This window comes from Struthio camelus, chromosome 1 (assembly GCF_040807025.1).
Source record: "Struthio camelus isolate bStrCam1 chromosome 1, bStrCam1.hap1, whole genome shotgun sequence".
Lineage (NCBI taxonomy): Eukaryota > Metazoa > Chordata > Aves > Struthioniformes > Struthionidae > Struthio > Struthio camelus.
Window position 1 is genome coordinate 1,822,407 of NC_090942.1, and position 18,527 is coordinate 1,840,933.

Below are 18,527 nucleotides of genomic sequence, written 5' to 3' on the forward strand. Positions count from 1 at the left end.
CGGTTGAAGCTGATGCTACCAAAGATGAGGATTTTGCGCTTTTTGAAAGAAAAGAACTGTTCCCTTTCTTGAGTCCGGGTTCAGCATGCTGACAGACTGCTGTTACCTGCTCTGGTCCCGAATGAGACCGGTTCATGTCTCTTGTCTCTCAAGGACTTTTTGCTCTCGTCTTCCTGTTTGAGCACCAGGCAGAAAACGTTGCAGAGTGGGATCCTGCTTCTTTGGGCTTTCTGTGGCATAGAGGGCCATACCAGGACGTTCTCAGGAGGAATCCACCTCAGATGAGAGAGGATATCTCTTTCCCTGAGTGACTGGCAATTGAAAGGTCCCTTGGGATTATGTGTTCTTCTTCCAGCCATTCTGCGTGTCTTTCGGTATTGAACTTGAGGACTAAGCTTTCAAAATTGTCACTTTCAGCGTCTGTATGATCCATATGGGTTGTTGAAGCAACTCCTGCCTTGGTATCAAGAGAGGATTTTTTCTGCTCAAGGGTGCGTTTCAAGGCTTGCAGAACCCGACTGTCCAGCTGAAAACTCACCGCTGCTGTAATGAGCGTGTGCCTAACGTTCCCATCACAAGCGGCAGCGAGTGCCTTCAGACGTGTCCCATCACAACTTTGGTCCTTACAGTCTGGCTTCAGACAGAGCGCTTTGTCTGAGGCTGCCTCAGGCTGTAAAGTTCCCTTGGTGATGGGACCTTTGTGGTGCTAGGATCTGTATTGCCATACCCACCCAATCTCCATTCAAATCCATCACGATTGCTTCATCCCTGGGATGACGTATCCACTAAATAAGCTTGATGGCCTGGGTTAGCTGGTCCTAGAGTGACAACTTCTGTCTCTCGGCATTTGGATTTGGGGCCACGTGGGATACTGATGAATGTGCCCTGAATCCCTGTCTCCAGCTGACAAACAACACTGCGATGGACATTATCAACAGGCAGGCTCACCTCCTCTATGGTCGGGAAATGGCGATTCATTGAATCGAGGCATCAAAGATCAGATTTTCTTGGCTAGTTGATTATCTGTGTACTTTGAGCAACTTATCAGGTAGCCTGAGCTGCTTACTGCTGCTAGAAACTGAATAGGAGGTAAGGACGTGCTTTTGGGAATAGACTCAGTCTTAGGTACCATGAAAAAAGACAGACCTGGTGTCTCTCAAAAGGATGGTTTTCCAGATTTGGCAGAACTGGGAGTGTCCAACATCTGGACACGAGGTACATTTCCTTCTCCTGCTGCAGTTGTTTTGATCTCAAAGGAGGAGAAGAGATATAAAAGTAAGGCAGAAAGTGGCACTAATGATCCTAGTCCCTTGAGTGTTGATTGTCCTGGATGTCCAGGGTGCTGCTGAACTTGGACACCGATTTGCAGAGCGCTGAAGCATCTCAGCCTCTCTGTGCCCCACCTCGTGGCCTTCTCCCTACAAAGTCCTTTATAATGGTTTAATTATGCCATCACCTTCAGGTTAGAGTCAAAATTCTGATGCTGCTGCTGATCTACCCTCCGTGTTGGGGGTAAGATGTCTGCGTCAGCCATTACGTGATTTTTGGCCTCTCTGAAGCCTGTGGTTCCCCACAGTTGTAGGCTTAGCCTAACCCTTACCCTTTTTCTTCTGAAAGCTGTAACCTCTTCTCTGCTGAACCTGCAGGAGCTGCATTATCTCCTGTTGACCGCTGGAGTCTCCCAGCTGAAATGCAGCTGCTAAGATCATCTGACCTGGCACTGGAGTGCAGCTAGCCTTCTCGGAGCCTGCCAGCTCTAATCCTTCGCAGCCTTTGATTCGTGGTCCCCATTTCAACCTGCCACAGCTCTCCTCCTCCCTGGCTGCTCTTGTGTCCTGTCACCCTTTCCCCTTGGTGGCTGGCAGACCGTGCTGGCCATCTTTTAGCCACGCAATAGCCTTCTTCCTAGCGGTCGCAAAGCCTGCTGATCCTTCACAAAATCTTTTCCTGGCATGCTGCAGGTAAGTGAAAGGCTTGGCTGGCGGACAGGCCTTGATACCTGGCTCCAGCCTAGCTCACCGTGGAGATGTCCTCCTTGTCACCGGCTCGCTGGAGCTGGCTCTCGTGTCCCAACCGAAGCAGGGAGGCACTGGCCGGGAGAGGAGGTGGTGGTGACAGCCAGGAGGGAGGGAGGCAACTCCAGGCCCTGCTGTCGGGGCTCTGTGCCCCGCACACCTCTCCCTCTAGACAGGTTTTTGGTGGCTGGGTGTGTTTTCGGAGCGCCGTAGGCAGGAAATCCCTTCACAAAGAGGAAGCAAACACACATCCCAGCTGCATCTTCCCGCTGCCGGCCACCGAGCCGGCTCCCATTGTGTGCGCCGCTCGGTGCATTATTAATCACGGCTGTTGTCATCGCTCGCCAGGTAGGAGCAGGTCTGAGCCGCGTGCGGCCGACGCAGCGCTGTGCCACGGGGCCCGGCGCGGTCCCGCTTCCCCCCTTCGGCAGGGTTTTCCTGCCTGTGCGTGCCCTGTTGCTCGTGGAGCACCCTAGCAGCACTCTACTTGATTTGCAGATAGGTATTTTTTTTGCGGAGACGTGAAAAGTTTTTTTGTCTAATGGATTTCCTGTTTTTAATACAATTGAAAGGGTCTGAAATCCATGCTTTAGATTAACATATGCCAGCTAGATTAGGGCTAATCAGGGTGCAGGTCTGAGCAGATGCAGTGCAGGGCCAATCCTAGACCTGATTACAGTATCTCAGTAGTTTAATCGTATCTCTCCCAAGGGCGATCATCTCTGCTTTAATGCATAGCAGACTTTCCAGCCCTCACCCCTCTCCTCCTTTGGTTCGTTACCGCTCCTGCCAGGAAGGCTGCTACGTCAGACGTTGAGGCGATTTAGCTTAATCCCATGCAGAAAGGGATCTGCGTGTCGCTGTCTCTCATGGAGAGATCCCTGCTCTTAGGTGTGCTGTGGCCGAGATGTGGTCAGCCTTGGCCAAACCTCGGGCGCTATGAACTTGCCCTTTCCCAAGAAACGCTTTCCATCTCACCATCTTTTGGGAACGCCTTCCTTTGGCAGGCAGTAGCTCCGTCCTACCTAATGCTTACCTTTGACCAGCCCAGAGGGATCTGGCTTTTACCTTGGCATGCTCCATGGTCCACGAGGACGGGTCAGTCGCTTTTGGTGACTCTGGTCTTTGGGTTGGCCCAGGGAGTAAACTGTCATTTCAGAGAACTCCAGCCACCTCCATTTAGCCAGGTGAGCGACCCAAATAACTCCTAGGGCTAGTTGCGTTGTTGGCCTGGAGTGGGGGCTTGAGTGGACCCTAGACCAGATCTCCAGGTCTGTGCTAGAACCTACTTAAGCTGGGAAGTGCTAAGTTTTGTTGGAGAGTCTGACTGGAGGTTTTCTTTGGGAGGGCAAAACATGAGCTCTCGTTTCAGTGCTGTGTAGCCTGAAACTCCTCTCTGCTAGAAAGCACCTGGGGAGCTTTGTGCCTTCTGACTCCACGTCATTCATGGCTGCAGGGGATGAAGCGTTACAGCAGGACAGGGGTTCCTCGGCTGTGCTGCGGCGTGCCCGTGCACATGTACCTAACCCTGCCGAAGTGGGGCAGACCTTTGGCTGCGGGATTGCAAAACTTTCTTTAGCTGCAGCGTGCTTGGAGATCTTGAGAGATGTCAAAGAGCTGCAAAGCACACTGACCTCTCTGCTGCGGCCACCCACCTGGTCAGCACGACTAAGTCGTAAGCTTTCCTGTCTGTACAGTAAGTTATCTGAGGACACTGAGCCACGCTCTGCTGCCTCATTATTAAACGATGCCCTTGGTGGGACGGAGGTCTGGTCTCTGCCACCGAAACCTGAATCGAACGAGACTGCACTCCTCTTTCGGGAACGCCGGAATCGGGAACCTGCTGTCCTGAACTGTTTGAGCTAGAAGGGGACCACCATGCTCTGCTGGCAGGAGCGCTAGGCGAGGTGTGATTTCAGTGGCTGCATTTGTGGACCCCGAAAGGTGTTTTCCAGCAGAGGCGCAGAAGGTCCCCTTCCAAAGTGCTGCAAGACCCCTCTTGCCCTGCCTGGCCTGCAGACGTCTCCAGCAGTCCTAGCGCTCCTTCTGGCAATCTTTCTACCTCTCTTAACGATTCACATCGCAAGGTCCTCGGGGGCCTCATCCTGTCCGGTCGTTACCCTGGTGGTGGTTACCTGGCTAAGCCGGGCTCGTGGTGTTTGTGGCAGCAGTGCTTTCCTTCGCGCCGCTGCCACCAGGAACGCGCCCCAAGCTTTGCAAGCGCGTGGTGACCTCCTAACTCGGGCGTTCCTGATCTCTCTTCCTAGCTGAGCCACCCTTAGGAAAATGGCGACGTTTCGGGCTTTGCTGGACCCAACTCGTAGAAGGGGGAGGGCTGGGAAAGTCAGTTTGCTTTCTTATGTCTGTCACCCGCCTGGGTTTTCCGCTACCAAATTTCAGCAAGCGGCACGTCACGTTCACGACCCGAGTCTGCCTAAACTTCACCCTAAGTCTAGGCCGGCCCCAAACCCAGCGGGCTTTGGAGAAGAGGGGCAGCGCCGTGGGGCTGGCGCCTCCGCAGCCGAGGCTGCCGATAGCGTCCTCAGCTCGGCTGTTGCAAGAAGATGAGTTGAGGTGTTGGGTGACAGGCGGCGGGAGAGAGCCGCCCGGGAACGGGAGCCCAATTTATCCCTTCCTCGGCCGCAGAGCTCCCACGTCGGGGCCCATCGAGCCGCTGCCAGGGAAGGAAGGTTACAAAAGCGTGCGTTGGCCGTGTCTGGGCGACCGGCGCGGCGCCTCGGGCGACGCCAGCCCGCCCGGCGTTTGCTTCGGCCGCAGCCCCGGCCCGGCCTCGTTTTTGGGTTCCCCCCCAACTCCGCGATGGTTCTTCCTTCGTGTTACTCCGTTTCCGGGGACGGCCGAGCTCGGAGCCCGCTCATCCCCGTCGGCCGGCTCCCTCCCGACCCCGCTCCCCTTTTGTGTCTCCGCAGGCCTCGTCCAGATCCCCGTCAGCATGTACCAGACGGTGGTGACCAGCCTGGCGCAGGGGAACGGCCCGGTGCAGGTGGCGATGGCGCCCGTCACCACGAGGATAGCAGACAGTGCCGTCACCATGGACGGGCAGGCGGTGGAGGTGGTGACCTTGGAACAGTGACCGTGCCCAGGGCGCCATCGGGGTGATTTGGGGTTTTTTTTTGTTTTTTTTTGTTTGTTTGTTTTTTTGTTTATTTTTCGTTTTTTCCTCGTCTCTTAAGCGAATAATTTTTTTACGCCTCTCCAGAGATGCAATCAGGTGGCATTGAGTCTCCCAGCTTTGGAAGCAAGAGGTTTTGTTAACCTTCATATTTCTTTTTTTTTTTTTTTAAAAAGGAGAAAAAAAACAAAATAGCAGCGGATGTGTGTTAAGTGCATTTTTATAGCGCCACTCTGACCTCGTCGGAGCGAGAAGCCGAATTGCGACGGGACTTTCGTTCTGAGGAGATTTAAAAAACGCAACCCAACCCACCAAACGACCACCCAAAAAAACCCCGCACCGCCCCCCCTCCCCGGCCGCCCGGCTCCCTTTGCCCCGGCCCCAGCACCCATCATCGCGCGGCCGCCGGGCGACGCGGGGACCGGCGCCGGCCGCCCTTCGCCAATTCGCCTCCGAAGGTTTTAACGTGGACTTTTATATGAAATAATAATAATAAAAGGAAAAAACAAAAAAATAAGAGGACGAGAGTCGGGAAAAGGCTCCTGCCTGGGGCTTGGGCCGCCCGGCGCGGGGCCTCGGAGGAGCTCGGGCAGCGCCGCGGGGAGCCCCCGGCGCCGCTCCGCGCGCCCCCCTCGCCGCGCGCTCCAGCCCGCTGCTTCTTTCTCCGCTGCGGCCACGTCCCTGCCGGGTTAGGTCGTCGTAGCGTTATTTCCCCCCCCCCCCCCCGCCCCAGCCCGGCTCTTCGGGGCTTTAGGCCAGAGGGGGAGAGGCTGGAGCGGGGGGGCCGCGCGGGGGGCAGCGCCGCGGCCTTCCCGCGCTCCCGCCGTCGCCCCACATCCCTCGGCCGAGAGCCGCGCCGGGACCGGTGGCCCCCGCCGCCGCCGTCTCCGTCCCCGGCGCGTCCCGGGCCGCCGCGGAGCAAAGCTCGGCCAGCGCGGGAACCGTCCCCGGCAAGGGGGGGGACCCCCTCCGCCGCCCCCACCTGCGCCCTGCCGCCCCTCCTCACCTTCCCCCCATCGCCCCAAACCCTCGCGAGGAGGGAAAGGCCCCCGGCACCGATTTTACTTGACTTTCCGATGGGCCAAACCTTTTCTTTTCTTTTTCTTTTTTCCCCCCTCTCCCTATCCCGAAAGCGCCCCGGCTCCCTCCCCGCGGCCCGGCCGCGCTGCCGCCCTCCTTCCCCCCGCGGCGCGTGCAGTTCTGCATGGTATTTAATTTGGGGTTTTTTTTTTTATTGTTGTTATTATTATTATTATTATTTTTCAAAGCGGCCATTAACGAAGTGCTCCAGGTCCCGCTCCGCCTCCGAGGACGTTGGTCCGATTCTTGTATTTACTTGTTTTTATATGGGGGGGGGGGAATAGCAACTGGTCTTTGTAGCCGTTTCTTCTGTACTTTCACGCGGGGAGGGGGATGCGGCCGTAGAAACCGTCCTGCTTCTCCGGTTTTGTTTTTTTGGGGTTTTGTTTCTTTTTTTTTCTTAATTATTATTTTTTTATTGTCGTTGTGAAGATGTCGGTGGCTTTAAAGTCAGTGTTTCTTTGGCGATGAAATGACGTTCTTTTAGTCGGAGAGATCCCCCCCCCCTCCCCTTCCCTCCCCCCTCCAACCCCCCCCCCAAAAAAAGACAAAAACCAGCCGAGTAGCAGCGCATGGACCCCCCCCCCCTTGTTTTCCCAGTGTCTATTATTGCCTCATTCAATAAATTGTTACAAACGTGTCTCCTGCTTTGGGGGCGTTTTGACGGGTTTTGCTTTCCGGCAGAGAGGACGAGGCCGGCGGGACGCAGGAGGAGGCAGGGGCTGGTGGGCGCTCCCTCGCCCCGCTCCCCCCCCCCCAAACCGTGGGCTGGGGAAGGGCCCCGCCGGCCTCCCCCGTGCAACGAGCTGCGCGGCCTCAGCTCCCGCTAGCGCCCCGGGGCAGGGCCGCGGGAGACCCCCCCCCCCGCCAATGCCCCCCAGCTGGGTCCGGGGGGGGGTAGCGCTGCCCCCCCCCCACCCCAAGCTGCCGGCAGACACTGCTGAGAGGCTTTAATCTTTGCTAATCATGTTTTAATAAGCAGGTCGGGGGGGGGGGGGGCTCCCGCTGGGGCCGCTCGCACTCGCCCCGGCACAATAAGCTGTATACATATATTATAGATATAAAAACATATATTTATGTTTAATTTATTTTTATTGTTGCTTTGGGGGGGGGCTGCTGGCCAGCCAGACACCCCCCCCCCCCCCAGCTCCCCGGTGCCTTCGCCCTCGCCCGGGGCCGCGCAGGGCACCCATAAACGGCAGCAGCGGGTCTGGCCGGGTTTGCTGCCTCCACCCCCAAACTGCAGGATTTGGCCCCAAAAGCTCTGCCAGGGGCTGGAGGGGGTCCCCAGTGGGGAATCCGGCAGGATTCGGGGGGAGGGGGCAGGCTGGTATCGGGCACCCTGTGCCCCTTTGGGTAACTCCTGGGGGGTGGAGTCTCTTGGGAGAGGTGGGGCTTATTGGCTGGGGCTTCTTCTTCAGAGGGGGTGGGGCTTCTTCAGAGGGGTGGGGCTTCCTCAGAGGGGGTGGGGCTAGGAAAGGGCAGCCCATCGCATAGCCCCATTGCTCAACCTTTGGGGCAAAGCCAAGGGAGAGGGTGTTCAGCCCAGCCTTGGGGGGGGGGGGAAGGATGGATGGACACATGGATGGACAGACGGATGGCTGGCTGGATGGACGGCTAAATGGCTGGCTGGACACATGGACTGATGAATGAATGGGTGAACGGGTGGATAAATGGCTGGATAGACACGGGATGGATGAATGGATGTGTGGATGGACAGACAGGTAGATGTATGGCTGGATGGACAGACAGACGGAAGGACTGATATAGATGGCAGATGGATGGGTGGCTGTGTTGATGGCCAGCTAGATGAATGGATGGGTGGATGGATGGGAAGATGGATGGATCATTCCCTGGACAGATGGATGGATGGACGGACAGATGGACAGCAGATGGATGGATGGGTGGATGGGATGATAGATTGGGGCAGATGAATGGACAGATGGGTGGATGAGCGGACAGGTAGCTGGATCATTGACTGGATGGACAGACTGATGGATGGACAGCAGATGGATGAATGGATGTGTTGATGGATGGCCAGATCAGTGGCTGGATGGCCAGATGACTGGATGGGTGGGTGGACAGGCAGGATCATTCCTTGGATGGACAGACAGATGGATGGACGGACGGACAGCAGACGGGTTGATAGATAGGGGCCGATGACTGGATGGGTGGATGAGCAGACAGGTACATGGCTGGATCATTGGCTGGACGGAGAGGTGGATGGCTGGCCGGGTTGACAGACGGATGGATGGACGTGTACTTGGATGGATGGATAACTGGATGGACAGGCTGAGATGACCAGACAGCTGGACAGCCAGACCGAGAGCACCCTTGTGGCCCCCTCCGCCTGCCGGGGTGGGCGACGGGGACCCCCCCAGCCCTGCCCGACCTCCCGCCGCCGCACGGCAGATGACGTGCGCCTGCGGCCTCATCCAGGCTGATCCAATCTGCCCGGACTTAGGCCAGTGGCCCCACGCTGCCCTCCGCAGCGCGACGCTCGCCCCGGCACGGCCCCGAAGGTGACCGGCCGCTGGGGGGGGGGGAGGGCACGTAAACCGGGCAAGGACCGGGGCCGGGGCGAGGGGCAGCTGGCGAGGCCGAATCCGCCGGCCCCGCGGCGCGCAGCAGGATCAGCGCTTAATGCCCGGAGTCAGCCGCGGCCACGCGGCCGGGCCGCTCCAATGACCGCTTTCCGGCGGGCCCCGACCTCCCCCCCGCCGCCGCCGCGGCTCGGCCTGCTGCCCGCCCCGGTGCCTTGTCCCCCGGGGAAGGGGGGGGGGGCGGCCGCGGCTGTTCCCTGCGGCTGTAGTTGGCAAGTCTAGAACCACCGGATCCTGCTACCGCACCAGTGTGAGTTCTACCATTGCCAAAAGCAGCCGCGGGGCTGGGCGCCGTCACGAGCGGCCGCGGCCTCTGCAGCCCCGGCGACGGGGTTGGCTGCAGGGGGGTTTTTTGGGGGGGGGGGGGAACCGCAGGGACGGGCAGCCCTCGGCGCTTGGCCGCTTCCTCCCGCCCGAAACGCTGCAGAAAAGGCAAAAAAAAAAAAAAAAAAATCTGAGCCTGGCCACAAAAAAACCCCATTTCCAGGCCCGGCGAAGCGGCCAGGCTTGGTCCAGCCCGGTGGGGACGTGCCGGGGCAGCCGGGGGGGGGGGGGGGTCTCGCCGAGCCGCGGCGCTGCGCTCGGGGGCTCCCGCTGCTCCGGCACCCAGCGGCAGACACACGCACCGGGGGGAGCAGAGCCGGGGATTAATCTGCTTAACGAAACGGGGCTGCCTCGGGCAGGGATCGCGCGCCAGCTCCCTCTTCCTCCCTGGTGTATCCGGAGCATCCCAGCACCCCGGAGCATCCCTGCTGGTCCCCGAGCAGCCCGGTGCCCCCCAGAGCATCCCTGGTGCCCCCCCCAGAGCATCCCTGTCGCCCCTGGTACCCTGGAGCATCCCTGGTGCCCCCCCAGAGCATCCCTGCCGCCCCTGGTACCCTGGAGCATCCCTGGTGCCCCCCCAGAGCATCCCTGCCGCCCCTGGGACCCTGGAGCATCCCTGGTGCCCCCCCAGAGTAGCCCTGCCGCTCCTGGTACCCTGGAGCATCCCTGGTGCCCCCCCAGAGCATCCCTGCCGCTCCTGGTACCCTGGAGCATCCCTGGTGTCCCCCCAGAGCATCCCTGCCGCCCCTGGGACCCTGGAGCATCCCTGGTGCCCCCCCAGAGTAGCCCTGCCGCTCCTGGTACCCTGGAGCATCCCTGGTGCCCCCCCAGAGCATCCCGGCCACCCCTGGGACCCTGGAGCATCCCTGGTGCCCCCCCAGAGCATCCCTGCCGCCCCTGGGACCCTGGAGCATCCCTGGTGCCCCCCCAGAGCATCCCTGCCGCCCCTGGGACCCTGGAGCATCCCTGGTGCCCCCCCAGAGCATCCCTGCCGCCCCTGGGACCCTGGAGCATCCCTGGTGCCCCCCCAGAGCATCCCTGCCGCCCCTGGGACCCTGGAGCATCCCTGGTGCCCCCCCAGAGTAGCCCTGCCGCTCCTGGTACCCTGGAGCATCCCTGGTGCCCCCCCAGAGCATCCCTGCCGCTCCTGGTACCCTGGAGCATCCCTGGTGTCCCCCCAGAGCATCCCTGCCGCCCCTGGGACCCTGGAGCATCCCTGGTGCCCCCCCAGAGTAGCCCTGCCGCTCCTGGTACCCTGGAGCATCCCTGGTGCCCCCCCAGAGCATCCCGGCCACCCCTGGGACCCTGGAGCATCCCTGGTGCCCCCCCAGAGCATCCCTGCCGCCCCTGGGACCCTGGAGCATCCCTGGTGCCCCCCCAGAGCATCCCTGCCGCCCCTGGGACCCTGGAGCATCCCTGGTGCCCCCCCAGAGCATCCCTGCCGCCCCTGGGACCCTGGAGCATCCCTGCCAGCTCTGGTGCCCCCCAAAGCATCCCTGCCAGCCCCAGAGCATCCCTGCCAGCCCCAGAGTATCCCTGCCACCCCTGGTACCTTGGAGCATCCCAGCCAGCCATGGTGCCCCCCAAAGCATCTCTGCCAGCCCCAGAGCATCCCAGCCAGCTCTGGTGCCCCCCAGAGCATGCCTGCCAGCCCCAGAGCATCCCTGCCAACCCTGGTGCCCCCCAAAGCATCCCTGCCAGCTCTGGAGCATCCCTGCCGGCCCCGGGGCCCCCAGAGCATCGCTGCCGGCGCTGGCGGCCCCGGAGCAGCCCCGCCGGCTGCGGAGCATCCCTGCCGGTCCTGGTGCCCCTTCCCCGCCGCTGCTCTCTCCGCCTTCTCCCATATTGGCACTACACATAATTGCTCAACGCAGAGAGACAAAAGCAAAAATGTGCTAGTGCCAAAGCGGGCCAAGCGGCGCGCCGGTGCCCCTCGCCCGGTGGCCGCGCGCCGGCGCGGGGCTCGCGGGTCGTTCTCTGCTCTGTTTATGGCCCTATGGTAATTCACTGATGGCCGGGTCTCACAGTGAATTCTACCAGTGCCATACACAGAACAGGAGTAGCGCTCGCCCCCGCCGCCGAAACGCGCCGGCCGGGCCCGGGAAAAATAATTAATAATAATAATAATAATTAGGGACCCGCAAAGGCCTCGAAGCGAAGCCGGCGCCCGTCGAGGGCCTCCCGCGGGGAGACGTCGCTCCGAAACGCCGGGAAAAGCGGCGCCGCCGAGGGCCGGACCCGGCCGGCGTCAAGCCCCGTCCAGCCCGGCGTTCGCCCCCCGAAGCCGCCGCCGCCAAACCCCGGCCCAGCGCGGCGGACGGCCGTGACCTTAATCTCGCCCGGGGGGGGGGCGAGCGGCGAAGGGGCCGAAAAACAAGCCGGAGGGGCCCGATCCCAAGGGCGCCGGAGCAGCCGGGCGCCTCGTTCCCGCAGGAACGGGGGGGGGGGGGGGGAGGAGACGGGGAAACCCCCCCCCCGGCCGGCTGCAAACCGCCCCCGGCACGCCGCCGTCGCCGCGAGGAGGAGGAGGAGGAAGGCACAGAGTGTCCTTTGTGTCGCCTCCGAGCGGGACGGGCCGCCGGGGGCACCGGGAAAAGGGGCCGCGACGCCCCCGGCGGGAGCTTCGGTCCCACGCTGGGATTTTTTTTTGGGGGGGGGGGAGCGTGGGAAACGGGGGGAGCCTGCCAAAAACCATCCCAAAACTGCGGCGGTGGGGGAAAAAAAAACAAAAAAAAAACCCCGACCCCAGGCGGTTTCCGCTCGGCGCGAGAGCCCGGCGGCGGCCAGGCCGGGGGGGCGTGGGACCCGGCGCCGGGGGGCGGCCCGGAGCAGCCCCCCCGGAGGTAATCGGCGCCTAACGAGAGGCTCACCTGAGCCGGCCTTCGAGGGGCCGCAGAGCGGGTGGTTTTTTTCCGGAGGCCTCCGAGGGCCGGCGTCGCCCGTTCCCGCCTGGTCCGCCCGGGGCGTCGAGGCGGCTGCGGGCGCGGGGAGGCGGCCGGGGCGGCTTGGGTTGGGGGGGGGGGATGGATGGACGGATGGACGGGATGGGGGGGGACACGGCCGCCCTAGACCTGCCCCTCTGCAGCGCCGGCCGCACCCTGGGCCGGTGACGTGGGGCGATGCCGCATTGCGGCTGCGGCGTGTGCGCGTGTCCCCCCCCCCCCAACCCGCCGCCTCTCCCCTCCGCCCGCCCGGCCCCCCCCCCCCAACCGGCTCGAAGCCCGGCCTGGTGCCAGCAGCATCCTGCCCCCCCCTCCTCTAATTGCCCACCCCACCCCAAAGCCCCCAGACCTCCGCGCCGGAGCTGTCGCCCCTACGGGTGCCCATCACCGGTGCGTCGGGCCGGGAGGGGGGTCTCGCTGCTGTCGGGTGCTGCCGCCGCGCGGGGCCACGCGGGTATTTACCCCTGGGGTTTTGAGGGGGGCACACACACACGGGTATTTACCCCGGGGGCAGGCGAGCCGGGGGGGGGCCAATTTCGAGGCCGGCGACATGTCGGGGGTCGGTGCGGTGCGAAAACCCCAGCGACCGCGGGGATTTCAGGGGGGCGACGGGGCCGCTGCCCCCCCCCCCCCCACGGCCGCAGCCCCGACGGCAGCACCGGCGCTTGGCCGGGCCCGGTGGGCTGCCGCTATGGGGGGGGGGGGGCTCAGGCCGGTTGGGGGGGGTGGGCACCCCCCCCCACGTCGAGGAAAAGCCTCGGTGGTGATTGACAGCTGAGCGAGGTTGATTGACAGCTGGCCGGGGCGCAGCGCGGCGACCACCGCTCTGCTGCCCCCCCCCCTCCCCGTCCGGCGCCGTCGGGGGGAATGGCGGCAACTGTGGGGGGACAAAATTTAGGGGGGGGGTGGGATAAACCTTGTTGGGGGGGGGGGGAAGGAGCCGCCCTGCAGCCCCGGCCGGGCCGAGAGCGGCAGCGGCGCCGTCGGGGGGCTCCGCGGGGACCGGGCCCCCCTCCCGCTGACCGGCCGGGGCATGGGGGGGTGGGGGGGGTCCCTAGAAACACCGAGGGGGGGGGTGTCCCTAAACCACCGAGGAGGGTCGGGGGGGGGGTCCGGCACCCAGGACGAGGCGGCCGCACTTACCTCTGCTCCGGGCGCGGTGCCTCGGGGCTCCGGGCGGCCAAAGCGGGGCGCCGTCGGGGGGGGGGGGGACACCCCGTTTTGGGAGGGGGGGGGCTCCCCGCCGCCGTCCCGGCCCCGGCCTCGGCGCTCGCCAACTGGCGAGGAGCGGCGGCGGCGGCGGCGGCCTTAGCCCGGGGGGCCGGGGGGGCCCCCCCTGCGGCTCGCAATTGGCCCAGGTGCCCCGGAAGGTGGAGCCGGGCCCGGGGGGGGGGGGAAGAAGTTGGGAGGGGGGGGGGGAGAGGCCGGGCTCACCTTGGCCTCGCCGCCCTAGGGCCGCCTGTCGCGATAGGCGCGACAGCTTCCCCCGCCGCCGGCGGTGGGATGGGGAGAAGAAGACCTTCTTCCCCCCCCCCCCCAAAAAACAAAACAAAACACCCTCCTCCTGCTCGACGGACACCCCCAGCCCCGGCGGGAGCGGGTGGGAGGCCGGGGGGGGGGGCACCCGTCCCCGCGGCAGATGGCCGGTGGGGGGGGGGGGGGGGGAGGGATGGATGCGCGGAGAGCGGGAGCGGCCCCTCACCGTGGCCTCGGGCCGGGCGGCGGCGCTGCAGCCCCGAGGTGGGCGGCGGGGTGGCCGCTGCCTGTCGCCGACGGCGCTGCTCGGCCGGGGCCGCCCCGGGGCGCCAGGGAAGGGCCCGAGGAAGAGGAGGAGGAGGAAGGCTGCGGTGCCGGCGGGTGGCTGCCGGGGGCATTTTATAGGGGCGGGCGCGGGCGGCGGGGCCAGCCCGCCCCCCCCGGCTGCCGTCGGGGCCGCTCACCTGCTGTCGGCAACCGGACACCGCCGCAGGTAAAGGGAGGGCGGCGGGCGCACCCGAGCCGGCCCCGCGCCGCCGATCCGGTTTCCGAGCCCGACGGGGGGGGTGAAAGCGATCGGCGCCCCCTCTACACCCCCCCCTTCTCCGACACCCCCCCCCCCACCACCTTCTCCCTCTTCCCGGCCCGCCCCGTCGGGGCGCAACCCGAGCGCGGCCGCAGCTGCCGCCGGCGGGGCACCGGGGGGGGGGGGGCTGTCGGGGGGGGGGGCTCCTTTGTCGGCACCGGCTGGGGGGCGGCTCAGGCGGGACCGGTGAGCGGCCCCCGGGGGGGCGCACGGCCCCGGGAGCAGCTCGCAGCCCCGTTACCGGCCCCCGGGGGGGCGCACGGCCCCGGGAGCAGCTCGCAGCCCCCTTACCGGCCCCCGGGGGGGGGCACGGCCCCGTTACCGGCCCCCGGGGGGGCGCACGGCCCCGGGAGCAGCTCGCAGCCCCCTTACCGGCCCCGGGGGGGGGGCGCCGGGCTCTGTGCGGTGCCCAGGGCAGCGGGTCCGTGCGGCGGGGAAGGGGGCTGAGCCGCGGGGTGCTGGAGGGGCGGCCCCTGCCCAGCCGCCGGCACCCCGGTAGTGTGCACACGCACCCCCACCCACGCACACACCCCCCACGCGTGTGCGCACACCCAAACACAGCGCCACGTGGGCGCCCGCGCACCCATCGCCATCGGCGCTGCCTCGGCGCCGCCCGCGGGAACGCTCACCCGTGGGAGCACCCACCTACGGGAGCACCCAACCATGGGAGCACCCACCTACAGGAGCACCCAACCATGGGAGCATCCACCCGTGGGAGCACCCATCCACGGGAGCACCCATCCACGGGAGCACCCACCTACGGGAGCACCCATCCGTGGGAGCACCCACCTACGGGAGCACCCAACCATGGGAGCACCCACCTACAGGAGCACCCAACCATGGGAGCATCCACCCGTGGGAGCACCCATCCACGGGAGCACCCACCTATGGGAGCACCCATCTGTGGGAGCACCCACTCGTGGGAGCACCCACCTACAGGAGCACCCAACCATGGGAGCATCCACCTGTGGGAGCACCCATCCACGGGAGCACCCACCTATGGGAGCACCCATCCGTCTGTGGGAGCACCCATCTATGGGAGCACCCACCTACAGGAGCACCCATCTGTAAGAGCACCCCCCCCATGGGAGCATCCACCCGTGGGAGCCCGCGCACAGGAGCACCCATCCATGGGACCACCTGCCCGTGGGAGCATCTGCCCATGGGAGCACCCACCTACCGGAGCTTCCACCCATGGGGGCACCTACCTATGGGAGCACCCACTCCCATAGCATCCACCCATGGGGGCACCCACCCACGGGGAGCACTCACCCATGGGAACCCACCCGTGGGAGCACCCCCCCTCCAAGGGAGCACCCACACATGGGAGCACCCATCCGTGGGACCACCTGCCTGTGGGAACACCTGCCCATGGGAGCACCCACCCACAGGGAGCACCCACCCATGGGAGCACCCACCCGCGGGGAGCAGCTCAGCAGCGAGGGCCAGGCGACAGAGGGAGGGAAAAGGGGACGAGCAGGGACAGACGGACGGACCGGCCAGAGGGACAGACCGCGGCCGGGGGCATCCGCGGGGAAGGGACGATGACGAGCGAGGCCGAAGGGCAGCCGAGGGCGGGGGGAATAGGTGGCGCAAGCAGCGCCGGGAAGGATGCAGCACCCAAATCCCTAGCGCGGCTAAAAGCTCGTTAGCGTTAACGGGGTGACCCCGGCGCCCCCTTGGCAGCCCCCCGCCGGGGTGGGAATCCGGGGCCGGCGCGAGCCCCGGCAAAACGAGGCCCTGGCAATTAAACCCGCGGGCGCGCGTGCTGCCGAAAGGGGAGCCCCCGGGCGGCAGCACGAGCCCCCCGGGGCGCGCAGGTAGGAAAAAGGCAGCAGCAATCCCATTAACGAACTTCCCGGCGGCCGGCCAGGCTCCGGCGATCAACCGGAGCCGCCGGCTTTTATTAGAGTGGCGGATGGAGGAGGCGTAAAGCGAGCGAGGTTTTAGGCCGCTTTTCTCCATCCTGGAGCTCAGCCGCCCGGCGGCGCCGGCTCCTTCCTCCACCTCCGGCATCGATCCGGCGAGGCCGTGGCTCCGCCGGGGCACGGGGCTGCGTTCGGCGCTGCCAACGCCGGTGGCACCTCGGGATGCTCCCGGAGCTCGGAGGGAGCTCGGATGGTCCCCAGAGCCTGGGGTGGTCCCTGAGCGGGTAGGCATCCCAGATGGTCCCCGAGATCCTGGATGGTCTCCAAGTAGAGAGGGACCTCGGATGGTCCCTGGGACTTTGGGGTAATCTCCAAGCAGGGAGGGATCCCAGGTGGTCTCCAAAACCCCAGATGGTCCCCAAGCAGAGAGGGACCCCACATGGTCTGCAAGAGCCTGGATGGCCCCCAAGCCCCCAGATGATCCCCAAGTGGGGAGGCAGCCTGGATGAGCTCCAAAGCCCTAAATGGTCCCCGAGATCCTGCATGGTCCCCAAGACTCTCCATGGTCCCCAAGCAGGGAGGGACCCTGGATGGTTTCCAAAACCCCAGATGATCCTCAAGGATGGAGGCAACCTGAATGGTCCCCCAAACCCTAGATGGTCCCCAAGCAGGGAGGGACCCCGGATGGTCCCAAGACCCTGAACAGTCCCCAAGACCCTCCATCGTCCCCAAGCATGGAGGCAGCCTGGCTGGTCCTCCAAACCCTAGCTGGCCCCCAAGACCCTAGATGGTCTCCAAGCAGGGAGGGACCCCCGGATGGTCCCCAAGACTTCAGGGTAATCCCCAAGCAGGGAGGGACGTTGGATGGTCCTCAAGAGCCCGGATGGTCCTCAAGCATGGAGGCGGCCTCAATGATCCCCAAAATGCTGGATGATCCCCAAGAGCCTGAATGGTCCCCAAGCAGGGAGGGAGGCCAGATGGCCCCCAAGACCCCAAGCGGTCCCCAAGACCCCAGATGATCCCCAAACAGGGAGGCAGCCTCAATGCTTCCCAAAACCCTGGACTGTCCCTGAGCAGGGAGGGACCCTAGATGATCCCCAAGACCCTGGATGGCCCCTGAGCCAGCAGGGACCCCAGACGGTCCCCAAGACAGCCCCGAGCAGCGAGCCCCCCGAAACATCAGCTTGGGGGAGAAGAGCTAAAACCCAGGGAGGAGCGAGAGGGGGAGGAAGACCCCCCCGGCTACGAAGCCAAGCAGCCAACAGGTGAGAACCGCCGATTTGGGGGAGAAGCAGGGGGGTCGCGGCCAAGATGGTGAGTCCCGTCCCCCAGCCCGGGGGCAGCGGGGCTGGCGGTGGGGCCCAGCGCCACCGCCGGAGCATCATGCATTAGTAATGGCCACCGATCCGCCGGCGCTGACGGCATTTCTTCCAGCCGGCAGGAACAATTCAGGCCGTAACCGGAGCCGGCGCTGGGCCGCCGCAGCGGGCTCAGGTGTCCGTTGCGTCCCTCAGGGTCACCGGCAGCGGCCGTGGGGCCAGCAATGGGGCTTGAGCCGTCCCACCCCCGTGCTGGGGGCAGATGCCGGTGCAGGAGGGAGCGGGGACAGGGTGGCGCGGTGGCCGGCTGGGGGCAGAGCACCCCATGCTGCAGCCCAGCTGCTCCCCGAGGCTGCTAAGGTCCCACCAGCTGGGGGACCAGGGAGCAATTTCCAGGGTGGCTCCAAGGCCATGGAGATACCAGCACCCTGGGGCACCTCTGGAGGGTAATGTCCCCTCTCACATGGGACTGAGGTCCCGAGCGCCTCGTCCCCTCCATCCCGGGGGCTGCACCCATGCCCCAGGGGATGGCACCCAAAGTCCCATGAGAAGGCACCCTAAGCCCTGCAGGAAAAGGCCCACAGAGCCCCAGGGGAATTGCACCCCCAGTCCCATGGGGATGGCACCCCAAAGACCCACGTGGATGGCACCCAAATCTCTCCGGGCATTGCACCCAAAGCCCTGTGGGGAAGGCACCCATAGCCCTGGGGATTACACCCAAAGCCCTACAGGGATGACACCCCAAAGCCCCACGTGGATGGCACCCAAATCTCTCTGGGGTTTTGGGGATTGCACCCAAAGCCCCAGGGGAAGGACCCCCAAAAGTCCCACAGATGGCAGCCAAAGCCCTGCAGGGAAAGCACCCAAACCTCCACAAGGATGGCATCCACATCTCTCCAGGGATTGCTCCTCAAGGTCCTGCAGGCGCTGCACCCATGGCGATGGCACCCAAAGCCCGGGGTGGGGTGGGGTGGGGGGGCCGAGGGAGGTGGCGCGGGGGCTCGGACCAGCCCCGCTCGCCCCCGGCCGCACTTCGCACCTAGGCGCCCAGCACCAGCTCCCTGCTCCTTACTGGGCAGAGTGGGAGGCGACTGGCGCGGCACGGGGGCCACCTGCCGGGCAGAGGGGACAGCGCCACGCTGCCACACGCGTCCCCCCCGCCCCGGGCACCAGCCACGCTC

General features: G+C 64.6%; 1 protein-coding gene across 4 annotated transcripts in view; it reads left to right on the forward strand.

Moving 5' to 3' along the window:
* NRF1 (nuclear respiratory factor 1) overlaps positions 1 to 5,665 on the forward strand; it is a 71,090-nt gene extending 65,425 nt beyond the window's left edge. For all 4 annotated transcript variants that reach the window (XM_068945281.1, XM_068945118.1, XM_068945042.1 and 1 more), the window contains one exon: positions 4,946 to 5,665. In XM_068945281.1, the coding sequence (XP_068801382.1) occupies positions 4,946 to 5,109 (164 nt within the window). In that variant the 3' untranslated portion in view covers positions 5,110 to 5,665. The remainder of the gene's footprint in view (positions 1 to 4,945) is intronic.
* The last annotated feature ends 12,862 nt before the right edge of the window (positions 5,666 to 18,527 follow it).